The 13082-nt window shown below is 52.1% G+C and overlaps 1 protein-coding gene across 11 annotated transcripts in view; it reads left to right on the forward strand.

Moving 5' to 3' along the window:
• The first annotated feature begins 8525 nt into the window (after positions 1 to 8525).
• The window catches only part of TPM3 (tropomyosin 3), a 31495-nt gene continuing 26938 nt past the window's right edge, over positions 8526 to 13082 (forward strand). For 4 of the 11 annotated variants that reach the window (XR_009449898.1, XR_009449899.1, XM_059674787.1 and 1 more), the window contains exons 1-2: positions 8532 to 8703; positions 9254 to 9379. Coding sequence is in view for 9 of the 11 variants with exons in the window: in XM_059674787.1 (XP_059530770.1) it covers positions 8587 to 8703; positions 9254 to 9379 (243 nt within the window). In the remaining 2 variants the exon portion in view is untranslated. Of the gene's footprint in view, positions 8704 to 9253; positions 9380 to 13082 lie in introns of all 11 variants that reach the window. The other 7 variants (XM_059674774.1, XM_059674778.1, XM_059674779.1 and 4 more) reach the window with 6 other exon arrangements.

Here is a 13082-nt window from a genome sequence, read left to right on the forward strand (position 1 = left end):
GAGACCCCGCCAAAAACATTCCCATCTCCCACCCCTTCCCCTTTGAGAACTATTAGCTTGTTCCTTATATCTATGGCGAGACCCCCATTTTGCAGGCAGTAACAGTGGCCAGAACACACCATCACTCTCTGATGTAATCACCGTACACACTTTTTCCTTCTCTCTCACTTTCCCGTCTGCATCCAATGGGTCAGTCATCCTTCACATTGATCTTTTTCTGCCCTCGACTCCATATGGCTATGTCTTCACTGCAAAACACACCTTTTCCCTCCCTTTTCCCAAAAGTCGGTATCACGCACCAGGTGCCATCTAGGTCCAGGAACACCGGGCGGGAAGTCCCTGCAGCCTGCGGAGGAAAGAGCAGAGGGCTCCAATCCTACAGGCGGCGTACAAGTCCTGGCTGCCATGTCCCAGCTTGTGCCCTGAAGGGACCTCTGGTACTACAGCGACAGTTACAGATGCACAGAGGGCCCTGGAGGCTCCTGGGCTCGTGAAAATGGGGACCACACACATCAGCTGCAGAGACCGTCCTGACTCCCAATCCAGCTCCCCTCCATGCCAGCCGAGGGAAGCGCCGAGGCCTGGTTCTGGCCTGTGGATGGGAATGATGTGCTGGGCTGGCTCCCAGTGGGCACAGGCTGGGTGGCAGAGTGACTCTTACTTTCTGCAGTAACAGGAACTGGCCAGCAGAGGGTGACAGCCTCTGCCGCCTCCCAAGGCAGGAAGCTGGGCGGAAACCACACCTGGTTCCCCTTCAGCAGGGGCCAAGGGGGAGGCTGAAGGCTGGCTTTGGGGCCAGGTGGGCACCCAGCTGCCCTGGGAGGCCTGTTCTGCCCACCACCCTGCAGACGGGTCCCCTCTGGTGGCCGCACTGCGCAGGCTGAGCCCTCTAGGTGCAGGACGTCAGCACAGACTGGGTGTTCTCGGCATTTCCTCCTGGAGAGGGGAGGCCGGGTGTGGGGGCACAGTGCCCACCTGGTGTCTGCACCCCTCTGCCTAAGGGGTCAACTCTCAAGCCCCTCCCAGACTGGTTTGAGGACCCGGGACTGCAGGCAGGACCTGGGGAACTGGTGACCGGCCGGGCCTGGGCTCAGCAGGTCCCTAGGGCTGCAGGGGAGCGCTGAGGGTGCCTGTGCTGAATGGGGGCCCAGGGGGTGAGCGATGCTGCCACGGAGGTGGGGGGGCATCGGGCACTTGGATCAGGAGGCCCCAGGCAGAGCCACGTCTCAGAGCGAATGCAGGAAGTCTGCTGGTTTGCAGACCCCGAATCAATTTCATTTCGAGGTAAAACAGAATCTGCCAGGAGAGGCAGGCGGCGGAAGCCAGACGGGGAAATCATGGCACTTTGTAATCTCAGCCACAGAAGACGAGGGGAGGGGGGTGTTCCCCACGCAGGGCCCTCGCCCCAGTGCAGCGGGACTCCGCCAAGGTTACCGGCTGGGAGGGACCTTGGGACAGAGAGCAGCCGCCCCGGAGGCACTGGTGCCGGGAGAGACCGGCCCCCTGTCTGCTGGGGGTGGGTGGGGGGGTGAGGGGAAGGGTGAAGCCCATCAGAGCAAATGGCCGCTTACCCAGAGGTCACAGGTCAAGGAGACAGAGGCTCTGGGCGGCCCAGGGTCCATTTCCAGCTCCGTCCTTTTACTGCTGTGCACCCTCCAAGGAAGAAGCCACTCGCCCTCTCTGTGCCGCAGTAGCTTCACCTGTGCAATGGGCACGTGAGCAGGGGCGGGGCCACGTGATCTGCCGGAAGTGAACACAGTGTGGGGTTATGTTAGGAAGGACAAGGGGGCACCTGAAGATGGAGGAGAGGCCACATGAAGACGAGCGGCGATTGAAGGGATGGGGCCAGGAGCCAAGGAGCCCCAGGAGCCCCCAGAAGCTGACCAGGCAGGAAGGACCCTGCCCTGGAGCCCTCCGAGGGAGCACAGCCCTGGACGCCCTGATTTCAGATTCTGGCACCCAGATGGGGACAGCACTTGTTCCTGTTGGTTTAGGCCAGTCTGTAGTCATCTGAGCCGCAGCCTCAGGAAATAGACCCCTCCTTTTGCGGTTTTATTTTATTTTATTTTGTATTGATTTCAGAGAGGAAGGAAGAGGCAGAGAAAGAAACATCAATGATGAGAGAGAACCATTGATTGGCTGCCTCCGGCAAGCCCCCCACTGGGGATCGAGCTTGCAACCTGGGCATGTGCCCTTGACCGGAATCAAACCTGGGACAACGCTCTATCCACCGAGCCAAACCGGCTAGGGCTCCTTTTGGGGCTTTGACCAGGTTCTGGGAACAGCTGAGCCCTGTGCTCCGTGGCAGGGAGACCCCCCAGCCCCCACCCCAGACTTCTCACTGCAAGGCTCACAGGGAGATCATCCCTGTGTCTGTGCCTGGGCCCTGTCTCCTGCTCCCTGGCGCTCCTCCACAGTGACAGTGCAGTGGGCACACCAGGCAGGCTGCTTGGTGGGAGGGCAGGCCACGTGGCTCAGGGACTCTCCGCAGCCTTGCCCAGCTCCCGCTGCAGGATGATGCAGGGCACTCCCCACCCCTGCCCTTACCTCCCTCCCGGGCCTTCCCCTAAGGCAGCGGTTCTCTACCTGTGGGTCACGACCCCTTTGGGGGTCGAATGACCCTTTCACAGGGGTAGACCATCGGAAAACATATATATAATTACATATTGTTTTTGTGATGAATCACTATGCTTTAATTATGTTCAATTTGTAACAATGAAATTGGGGGTCACCACAACATGAGGAACTGTATTAAAGGGTCGAGGCATTAGGAAGGTTGGGAACCACTGCCCTAAGGAGTCCTGCCTGGGCCTAGGCCTGGGCTTCCTGGAGCACCTGGATTGACAGGAGCCCACAACTGGGTTGCCGTGCCCATATTCTAGATGCCAAGACTGAGGCTCAGGGGGAGCAGAGGTCCCTACCCCCAGCCCACCTCCCCCTCAACTCAGCCCAGCTCACAGGTGGCACCCCCAGCTGCCTCCCGGTTGCCATGGTGTCAGAGGAGGGGGAAGAGGAGGAGGAGGAGGAGGAGGAGGAGGAGGAGGAGGAGGAGGAGGAGGAGGAGGAGGAGGAAGAGGAAGAAGAGGAGGAGGAGATTTTTGAGAAGCAATCCCAAAACACACACCAGCTGGCCCCTCCTTCCTCACTCCCTCTCCAATGTCAAAGGCACCCATTTGTGCAGCTGGGCCGGAAAGGAGGTCAAGAAGGCAGAGGGCCCAGGGAGTGGGTTCTGGGACCCCAACCTCAAACAGATTTCCTGGACCCGGACTCCATCGCCCTCCCACAGTTCCCAGACCAGGTGGGCTCTTTCCTGCCTCCCTGTCTTCCCGCATGCAGTTTCCTCCACCTGGAAAGCCCTTCCTCAGCCTTCAGGTCCCAGCGGCTTTAACTCCACTGGAGAACCTCCCCTGAGTCCCCAGGGGCTCCCCCTGCATCCTGCACCCACCACGGTCACAGCCCTTTTCTTGATGATGCTCTCACAGGGCGGTGAGGTCTTGGGGATGCTAGCTTTGCCTTTGTACCCCAGCCCCTCGCACAGACAGGTGCTCAGTAAATCCGGAAGGAAGGAGGGAGGGAGGGAGAAAGGGAGGAGGGGAAGGAGAGAGGGAGGGAGGGAGGAAAGAAACACCTCTGGTTGGATTGGAGAGGATCTGGACTGTGAGCACCGGGCACAGAGCTGGGCACGGAGCAAAGCCCACCCCCTTCCTGCCACTTGAGCCTGGGCTCCAGCACCTTCTGCCTCACCCCATTTGGAGCCGGCTCAGGGGTCCTCTCTACACCCACAGGCCTGTGTCTGTTGTCCCTTTGGAGGCAAGGTAATCACACCAGGATGCAGATGTGCACTTGACTCCATAAGGAGCTCCCTGTGTTGGGGAGAATTGGGAGAAAGGCCTCCATTCTCCGAAATCCAGGGCCAGGCAAGCTTGCAAGGGCCTGAGAGCTGACCTTGAGCAGGAGACTTCAAATGGTTTCCATGCTGAGTACTTTCTGCAAATAATGCCTTACCTGATGGCCATGACATAAAACAGATGGAAACTAAGCTGCTTGGGGCGAAGTGGTGGTGTTGAGGGCGCCTGGGAGAGGGGACCAGAGTCCCCTTCCCCCTGTAGCTCTGGGTCCCAGGGAGATGCAGGAGCAGAGCCCACTCCCTTCCTGCCGCCTCCACTTGAGCCTGGCTCCAGCACCTTCTGCCTCTTCCCATTTGGACCGGCTCAGAGGTCCTGTCCATACCCGCGGGCCTGAGTAGGTTGCCCATTTGGAGGCAAGGGACCCTCTTATTTCCCAACTTTCAGAGCTTCTCCTCCGTTCTCTCCCTACATACCCTACTGACGAGGAGCACAACGCAGCAAGGCACAGGGATGAGCACAGGCTTTGGAGTTTAGTGTGGGTTCAAGGTCTGGCTTCTAGTTGCTGTCATCATGTATACGTTAATTCCCTGAGCCTCAATATCCTCTTCTGAAAACGGGACAATAACACCCATCTCCTCCTAGGGTTATTAAGAGGATTAAATAAGGCAATGGATGTAGGGCAGGTATGTCAAACTCTCAGCCCTAGTGGGTTTGGCTCAGTAGATAGAGCCTCGGCCAGAGGGCCCCCCAGTTGAATGCCGGTCAAGGACGTGTACCTTGGTTGCAGGCTCCTCCCCAGCCCAGGCCCTGGTAGGGGTGCATACACGAGGCAACCAATCGATGTGTTTCTCTCACATCAATGTTTCTCTCTGTCTTTTCCTCTCTCTCTCTCTTCCACTCTCTCTAAAAAGCCAATGGAAAAATGTCCTCGGTGAGGATTAACAAAACACACACACAAAACCGCAACCTCGGTGGACTGGGCTAATCAACTGAGCTACCTGGCCAGGGCTGGTTTTCCTTTTATTTGGGCTCCATTAACGGCTCCCCGGCCCCCACCCGCCTCCCACCACACTTCCTCACCAATCCCTTTCATATCTCTTTCCTCTGTTCATTTGGACCCACAGAAGACCCAGCCCACTCCGCCTTGATCCCTGACCTTGGCCTCTTTCCCCAGGGCTTGTCAGTGCCGGGCCGGCTCCAGTATTGGCAGGCTGGCCTCCTACAAAGCCCATCGCTTCTGGTCCTCTCTGCCTACTCTGTCTGTTCTCATCACATCAGCTGAGTAGTTCACCCATCCAGGCCCCTTTTCCTCTGTGGCTGGTGCCTTCCCCAGCTTCCCTGGTAATGAAATGGCTGCATAGAAGGTCCTTCCAGGAGAAACAGGAAGCTTTCATCAGAGGCCGTCTGCTGTTTCTGCCTCGTTATGCTGTCCAGAGTCTCCTTTTCAGGGAGCTGTTCCTCCCTACATCACTATTCCTACCTCTGCATCTGTTACCCTCGTGCCCCAAACATGGAAGTCCTTTCAGTTCCCCCTAGTCCTTTCCCCAGCCTCTCTCCCAGGCTCTGCGGGTAGTCAGCTTTCTCAGAGAAGGGAACTAGGACTGGAGGAGTAAGGGTAAAAGGGAAGGTCAAGAAGGTAAAAGTTACACACAACCCTTCACTGAGAGTCATAAAGGAACAGGCCATAAGACAACGCCATGGTTCCTACCTTGGGGCTCAGACACCCATTGGTTAGTCTTCCCCTGGAAGGCAAGAGCCACACAACAGGAATTGACTGGGGCTTGGGACAAGCTATCTATCTAGATCAAGGGCACTGTGGAGTTGGTATATGTGGGGGCCAGGGGGCGGGGGGCAGTGTCCAGACTAATGGGAACAAGGACACATGGAACAGGCCTAGGGGCTAAAGCAGGGCATCCTCCTCCCACCCCCAGACTCCACCCAAGCCCCCCACTACCCCCACCTCTAGCGTAGCTATAACTTGGGCTCCTTGCTGCCATAGTAGAGAGAAGCATCTGCCTGCCACATGACATTCAACAGATTTGATTCCCTTCAGAAGAAAAACCTCCCAGAAAGTAATCAGGCTGCATTCCTGCGAGGGAAGACCTTTAGAGGAGCTGGTCCAGGGTGGTGATAAGCCTCGGGAGAAAAGAGCCCTAAGGACTGCAGGCTGCTTCCTGGTAGAGGGTTTCCTCCCTCACCCTTGACCTCCTCACGTCTTAGTTTCAATGAGCCGGGCAGGGGGACCATGCATCTCTGGAGCCCAGGCTGGAGCCTGCTAATACGACATGTCACTTTCTCTTCTGGACATCCAAGGGTGACTTTAAGAAGGACCTGGAGGACATTGGGAGAAGGTGAGAAGGGACAAGATGGTGGGAAGAAGCAGCCAAGCATTCTAGAAGTGTCTCCCTTTCACAGCGATTCATTTGTAGTACTTAAGAGCAGAAAGGTTCCAGGATGGTTTCCACGGAAAGGCCCTCAGCTATCTTGTGGAGGTGACTTGGAAAGGTTAGGAGTTCTGTTGGAAGAGAAAAGCAGAATGCACAAGCCCCCCACCCCACTCTGGAAAAGCCTCGGGGGCAGCTGGGAGGGAGCCGAGGAGAGCAGGTGGCAAGGCTGGCAAGGAGCTGCTGACACCACTGATCCCCGGGGCGCTGGGGCCGTGACATCAGGGGGAGCAGCTCTGGGTGGGAGCTTTGGGGAAGGACGGGGGCCCGGAGGTGGAGCCCTGCCAGATAGCTTCCTGTTTTAGCCCGACGTGATCCAGCAAAGGCCAGGCACTGGCAAGAGAGGAGCTGAGACAGGGGTGGCACGAAGGGCAGATGAGTAAGAACTGGCTGTCTTGGGAGGCCAAGGGCAGGAGTCGGTGCCCTTCCCCCAGGAGAGGGCCCTCCAGCTAGCCATCCTTGGTGCCTGGCGGATCTGCTCTGGCCCTCCTTTGCAGTGGGGAAGAGGCAGGTGACCCCCAAAGCTCTCCTGCCTGCTTCTGTGTGATATGTTTGATATTGGGTTGTTTAATTAGGAACCAACTAAATGTCAAACATATTCTTACAGCAGTGGGCAATCTGGCATCACACCCTTTCCTACCTCTTGGGGTCTGGGGCTCCTGTGATTTTTACGGAACCTCTTCTCTCCAGGATCCACCTGGAAGAACAGCCCACATGGATTGCAATCTTAAGCTGGAGGGCTGGTATTTATTTGAGTATCTAATCTTCCTGTATCTTTTCCTTGTGCCCAAAGTGATCTTCTCCTGTCCCTTGTATTTTTCTCCTCTTTATCCAATAGGCAACCCCTTTTTAAAAATTCTTTATTGTTGAAAGTATTACACATGTCTCCTTTTCCTCCCATTGACCTCTCCCAGCCTGCGCCCACCCCCTGCCGCCCCCTTTCTTATCCACTGCCTCCTGACCCCGGGACTGTCTTGTTTCTGAGTTCCACAGTAGGAGTCCTTAATTTCTCTGCTCTCCTTCAAGAGTTAGCTGATGGTCTGTCTGCCCATCTAACCTCTAGTGACTGGAAGCTCTCAAGAGTGGACTCCAGTTTTGCCCTCTGTCTCAGTTCCCCCATTGCTGGGGCTTAGTATTAACACGACCCATCTATCCTTGGCATAATGACTGATTAGAGCCATTTATATTCTTCCCTGATAGCTCTGGTCACCTTGAACAGTGTGCCCCTCGCTCTTGGCATTTTCTCCGATTGTATGGTGCCACTGTCCTGGGATCAATCGCCACCTGTCCATGACAAGGCTCCAAGTGGAAGAATGAACATGGCCGGGAACGAAGCTGGGCAGAATAACGCTGGCAATGATGACTAGGATGATGAGTGCGTGGGAGGTGGGGGTGGTGGATATGAAGGGAGCAGAGGGTGAGAAGCGGAGAGAGCAACACAGACCTCGGTGTGTGCGGGTATCAAAGTTCTATTTAAAGGTCACTATGGGCAAACAGAGGGCATGGTCCCATCTAGACTATTCTGCCCATGCCCTGATTCTCTCCCCCACCCCACTTGAAGCTCTGGGATGGCCTTCCAGATCTCCACCCTACCCTCTTACCCCATCCCTGTGGCTCTTAACGGGGAGGAACAGACCTCCCTGCCAATTAGAGACTCTCAAAATAACGCCGTAATTTGATCAGGGGATTTGGGGGAATTTTCAGGATCACGAGTGACCTCCCCTTTTCACTGTTGCTCAAGCTTCCCGAATACCAGAAATCAAAAGGTGAAATTCAACGGTGGCGTCTGATCAGCACCCAACACAGTCCAGGTGAGAGGAAGGGGAAACAGAAGAGCAAGTAGGACCCTTTGAGTGAAAACTACCAGTCTAGAATTACCAAAGTACCTTTCTCTATTTCCATGTTCACCTCTCCCCCGCCCCACCCCCCTCCCCTCTTTAAAAAAAACACACACCCATAGAGCTGCCCAGAGTGAGTGGAAAGTTTCAGGGTCAGGAAGAGCCTCCCCCTCCCCCACTTTCCATTGTCTAAAATCAGCCTCAGCTGTTCCCCCATTTTTTCTGTGCTGGTGATGTCAGTCCATGAAAGTGTCTCACCCTGTGTTCCCCCCGGAGAACAATGATGGGCTGGAGGGATCTGGACGGACTATATTAGGAACAAGAGGTGGAGCCATGAGCAGAGATAAAGGCTCAAGTCTGGGGGGCTCCCAGTCACTCAGCCAGCAGCACCTCCTTTCTTGCCCTAGTCTCCAGTTCTCTAGTGTTCGCAGGTGAGCTCACCAACGGCCACTGCTCATGATGGAGGCCATCAAGAAAAAGATGCAGATGCTGAAGCTGGACAAGGAGAATGCTCTAGATCGGGCAGAACAAGCTGAGGCTGAGCAGAAGCAGGCAGAAGAAAGAAGTAAACAGGTAGGCACTGGGACCGGTGTCTCTCACCTACGGGTGAGCGAGATTGTGCAATGGAAGAGAGCTTTCATGGAAAAGGCAGTGACCACTGGTACCTGGATAGGCAGAGGACAACGAAGGTATCCAGCTCGGGCTGCCCGTGTGACCTTGGGAAAGTTAGTGGCCCCCTCGGAGCTAGAGTGTGTCTCCTGGATTTAAGCGAGAGCAGATCATATTTTGGAAGAGTCCTGATTTCTAGAGGAAGAGGGGGGAGCTTGGCCTACAGCAACGCTTTTCCCTTAGATGGAGTTACAGGTACCTATCCCCCTAACATATTTACCATCCCAGAGTCTTAGATGAAAACTCACAGGACTGGATCATCTTAGGATCAGAGATCACAGGGTGACAGGCCAAGGCCAGCAAAACTCCCGGGGCAGCTGGCTGGAAGTAACTGGAGAGAAAGTGTGTAATTCTGGTGACAGCTCAGGGGTCTATCAAAGCTCAAGTTCCCAGGGTCTGAGCCGGGCACTGTTGTGTATGCATGTCTTGTGTGTGACTCTCGCGGCTCCTGTAGTTAGAAGATGAGCTGGCGGCAATGCAGAAGAAGCTGAAGGGGACAGAAGATGAGCTGGACAAGTATTCCGAAGCTTTGAAGGATGCGCAGGAGAAGCTGGAGCTGGCCGAGAAGAAGGCAGCGGACGTGAGTATTAGAGAGGTGGGGGGTGGGGGGGCGGGCAGTTCACCCACACATATAAGATCTTCATGTTAATATGACTACATTCCAAACACACTTGGTCATACATACGTGTGGATTCACAGAACGTAGACATAGATACCCACATACATTACAGCATATAACCACATGCTGGCATATCCTTGTAATGGCAGATACTTTCTTTCTTAAAGGCACATAGAAGTCTCTTATTTTGGTCTCACCCCAACCCAGGAATTCCGTGATCTTTTCCAGGACCTGGACAAAGGGAAGGGACGCTAAGTCCAGACTGCTATCACTTATCCCACCTCCTCCCCCAGGCCGCATTCTTCGCTTTTGTGCCCAAGGCTTGGCATGTAGATATGTGTATTAATAGGGAAACTCTCATCTCCTAACTGCCCAGCAGAGGCAGCTCAGTTTTCATAATGGGACAAAGAAGGTCACATTGACCCTGGCCTCATCTAGGTTTACTTATCTTGGCCAATGTGGACATCTGCCCTTACGCTTCAGAGATGCTACAGGAAGCATTGGTCATGGGGCAGCAGAGAGGACCGTAGAACGATAGACTATAATAGAAATAAGATGGGCTCTTAGATGTGGGGTAAGCTTAGAGGGTAAAAGTATCACCGCCAGACCTCACTCTGTGACCTTGACTAAATTACTCAGCTTCTCTAGAGCTGAATTTTCCCATTTGGAAAGGAAATAAATTCTCTTTTCCCCTTTATTTTATCCCACTATCACCTACTTTCCTTCACTTCAAACTTGAAGTTTACCACAAAGATAAATGCGAGATTACATAGAAAAGTACCGTACGTATCTTAGCAATAAAAGAATGTCCTGGTATTGATGGAAATAGTCAATTCTCAGCTCTGAATTAACAGGAAAATAGGAGCATGTGTTTTTTTATTTTTGTGAATCCTCACCCAAGGATATGTTCCCCATGGATTTTTAGAGAGAGTAGAAGGGAGGGGGAGAGACAGAGAGAGAAACATTCGCATGCAGCACTCTGACCAGGGCCAGGGAATGAGCCTGCAACCGAGGCATGTGCCCTTGACCGGAACTGAACCCGGGACCCTTCAGTCTTCGGGCCGACGCTCTATCCACTGAGCCAGACTGGCTAGCGTGGAGCATGTTTTTTTTTAATTACATTTGGCTTTGGAAAATAGCTAGAAAGACAGAGTAGGCCATTCACAAATGTTTTCCAATCCTCACATTTTGCCTCATTGCTGTTAGGTTTCTGATCTCCTCTGTGGCTCTTCACCACTTTCAATGGCCTGGGGAAGTGGTGAGTGTTGTTAAATATATCCTGTCAGAGGTCAGAGACACTAAGAGGATCATGTACAGTATACGTATTCATAGTTCCCAAAAGTTTACACCACTGCAAACTATGAACTCACCCTTCTCATAAAATTGCAACAAACACAGGTTACCCCTAGGGCTTTGGGCAAATGCTTGGTGGCCCGCTGCCGTTGCCTACCCGAGGTGCCAGGTGTAAATGGACAGATCTCTCTGTTCTAATGAACAGGCATGGGGGTAGCTTTTGCAAACTGGCACAATAGCAGGTTGATAACATTTTGTAAGATGTTGGTAACAAATCCCTGGGAAATCTTTAGGCTGAAATAGTATGTGGGCTTGAGCAGGTGTTTTCAGGAGCAACGAAGAGAACAAACAAGTCTAACCTGAGATCTTGGGAGGTCAATGTGACCTAGAGCAGCGGTTCTCAACCTGTGGGTCGCAACCCCTTTGGGGGTCGAACGACCCTTTCACAGGGGTCGCCTAAGACCATCGGAAAACACATACATAATTACATATTGTTTTTGTGATTAATCACTATGCTTTAATTATGTTCAATTTGTAACAATGAAATTGGGGGTCACCACAACATGAGGAACTGTATTAAAGGGTCGCGGCATTAGGAAGGTTGAGAACCACTGCTCTAGATAATATATAAGTATCATTGGAAAGATACGGGAACTTCCTGGGGATAAATTCTGTCCTGTTTTACACACACACACACACACACACACACACACACACACACGTCATCCCTCACCTAAGCATACTCAGTATATTAATTTCATATATATATATATGAAAAAAACTTCTCATATTTATATAGGAATTCACCAAAAACATTTAAATATATAAACCATAGGTTAAAAAAACAAATTCATTCAACGTTCCTCACTTTTTTAAAAAATATATTTTATTGATATTTTTACAGAGAGGAAGGGAGAGGGATAGAGAGTTAGAGACATCGATCAGCTGCCTCCCACACACTCCCTACTGGGTATGTGCCTGCAACCAAGGTACATGCCCCTGACCAGAATCGAACCTGGGACCCTTGAGTCTGCAGGCCGACGCTCTATCCACTGAGCCAAACCGGTTAGGGCAACGTCCCTCACTTTTGTTAGCTTTCCCATCAAGTCAGTAAGTACCCTCAGCGATGTGAGATATGTAGAACATGAAATAGGAGAGAAAGGCTGAGGGCAGGAGGCAAAAATCTGTTAGGGCTGGTGAAGATGCAGCAAGGAAGGTGTTTTGTTTTTCTCAAAGCTGGGGCCAGCAAACTACCACCTGTGGGGTCAATCCTGCCCCAGCCTGTGTTTTTTGTTGTTATTGTTGATTGTTTTTCAGCAGCAAAATTGTGCCTCAGATAAACCTCATTGGCTACTGCCACTGCACAAAGCTAGCCCCAGCCTGGTTTCTGTACAGGGTTTTATTGGAGCACTGCCATGCCCTTCACTTACACATCACTCACCCTACAAGAGTGTAGTTACCACACCCGATGGCCTACAAAACCAGAAATATTTACTATTTCAGCTTTACAGAAAAATTTAACTCCTGCCTCAAAGAAGGAAACTGAGGTGTTTATAAGAATTGGGATGGCCTGGCTGGGTAGCTCAGCTGGTTAGAACGTCGTCCATATACACCAAGGTTGCAGATTCAATCCCCGGTCAGGGCACATACAAGAATCAACCAATGAATGCATAAATAAGTGGGACAACAAACTGATATTTCTCTCTCCCTCCCCTCCTCTCTGTAAAATAAAGTAATTAAAAAAAAAAAAAAAGAATGAGGAAAATCCCTGAATAAGGAGGAGGCAACAAGGTTTAAAGTACACATAGCAAGGGTCAGTCATCAGCAACATAATATATGCATTTCTGCGGGACAGTGCTCTGCCCAGTACAAAGGAAGTTCACAAATTAGTTTGTGCCTTGAGATTAATAAGCAAGTAAGCAAAGTATATTACTTTGATAGAGATAAGGGGAAGAAAGAGAGGAGTCAAAAACTGCATGTTTACACAGGGAGTTCTGACTATCTGAGAAACCTTGCCAGAAAGTGTAGGATTTGCTAGGACTGCTTCAACAAAGAAAGACCCAAGGGTATTGCACAGTGAGTCCAAACTTCTTTTTTTTCCCCTTCCTGAGTTCATCTAAGATCTTTTTTTTTTTTTACTTGTGGAAAAATATACATAACATAAAATTAGCCATTTTAGCCCTGGCTGGGTAGCTCAGTTAGTTAGCATGTCGTCCTGATACACCAAGGTTTTGGGTTCAATCCCGTGTTAGGGCACATACAAGAAGCAACCAGTGAATGCATAAATAAGTGGAACAACATATTGATGTTTCTCTCTCCCTTCCTCTCTCTCTCTAAAGTCAATAAATAAAAAAAATTTTTTAATTGGCCA

This window comes from Myotis daubentonii, chromosome 18 (assembly GCF_963259705.1).
Source record: "Myotis daubentonii chromosome 18, mMyoDau2.1, whole genome shotgun sequence".
In the NCBI taxonomy this organism is placed as follows: domain Eukaryota; kingdom Metazoa; phylum Chordata; class Mammalia; order Chiroptera; family Vespertilionidae; genus Myotis; species Myotis daubentonii.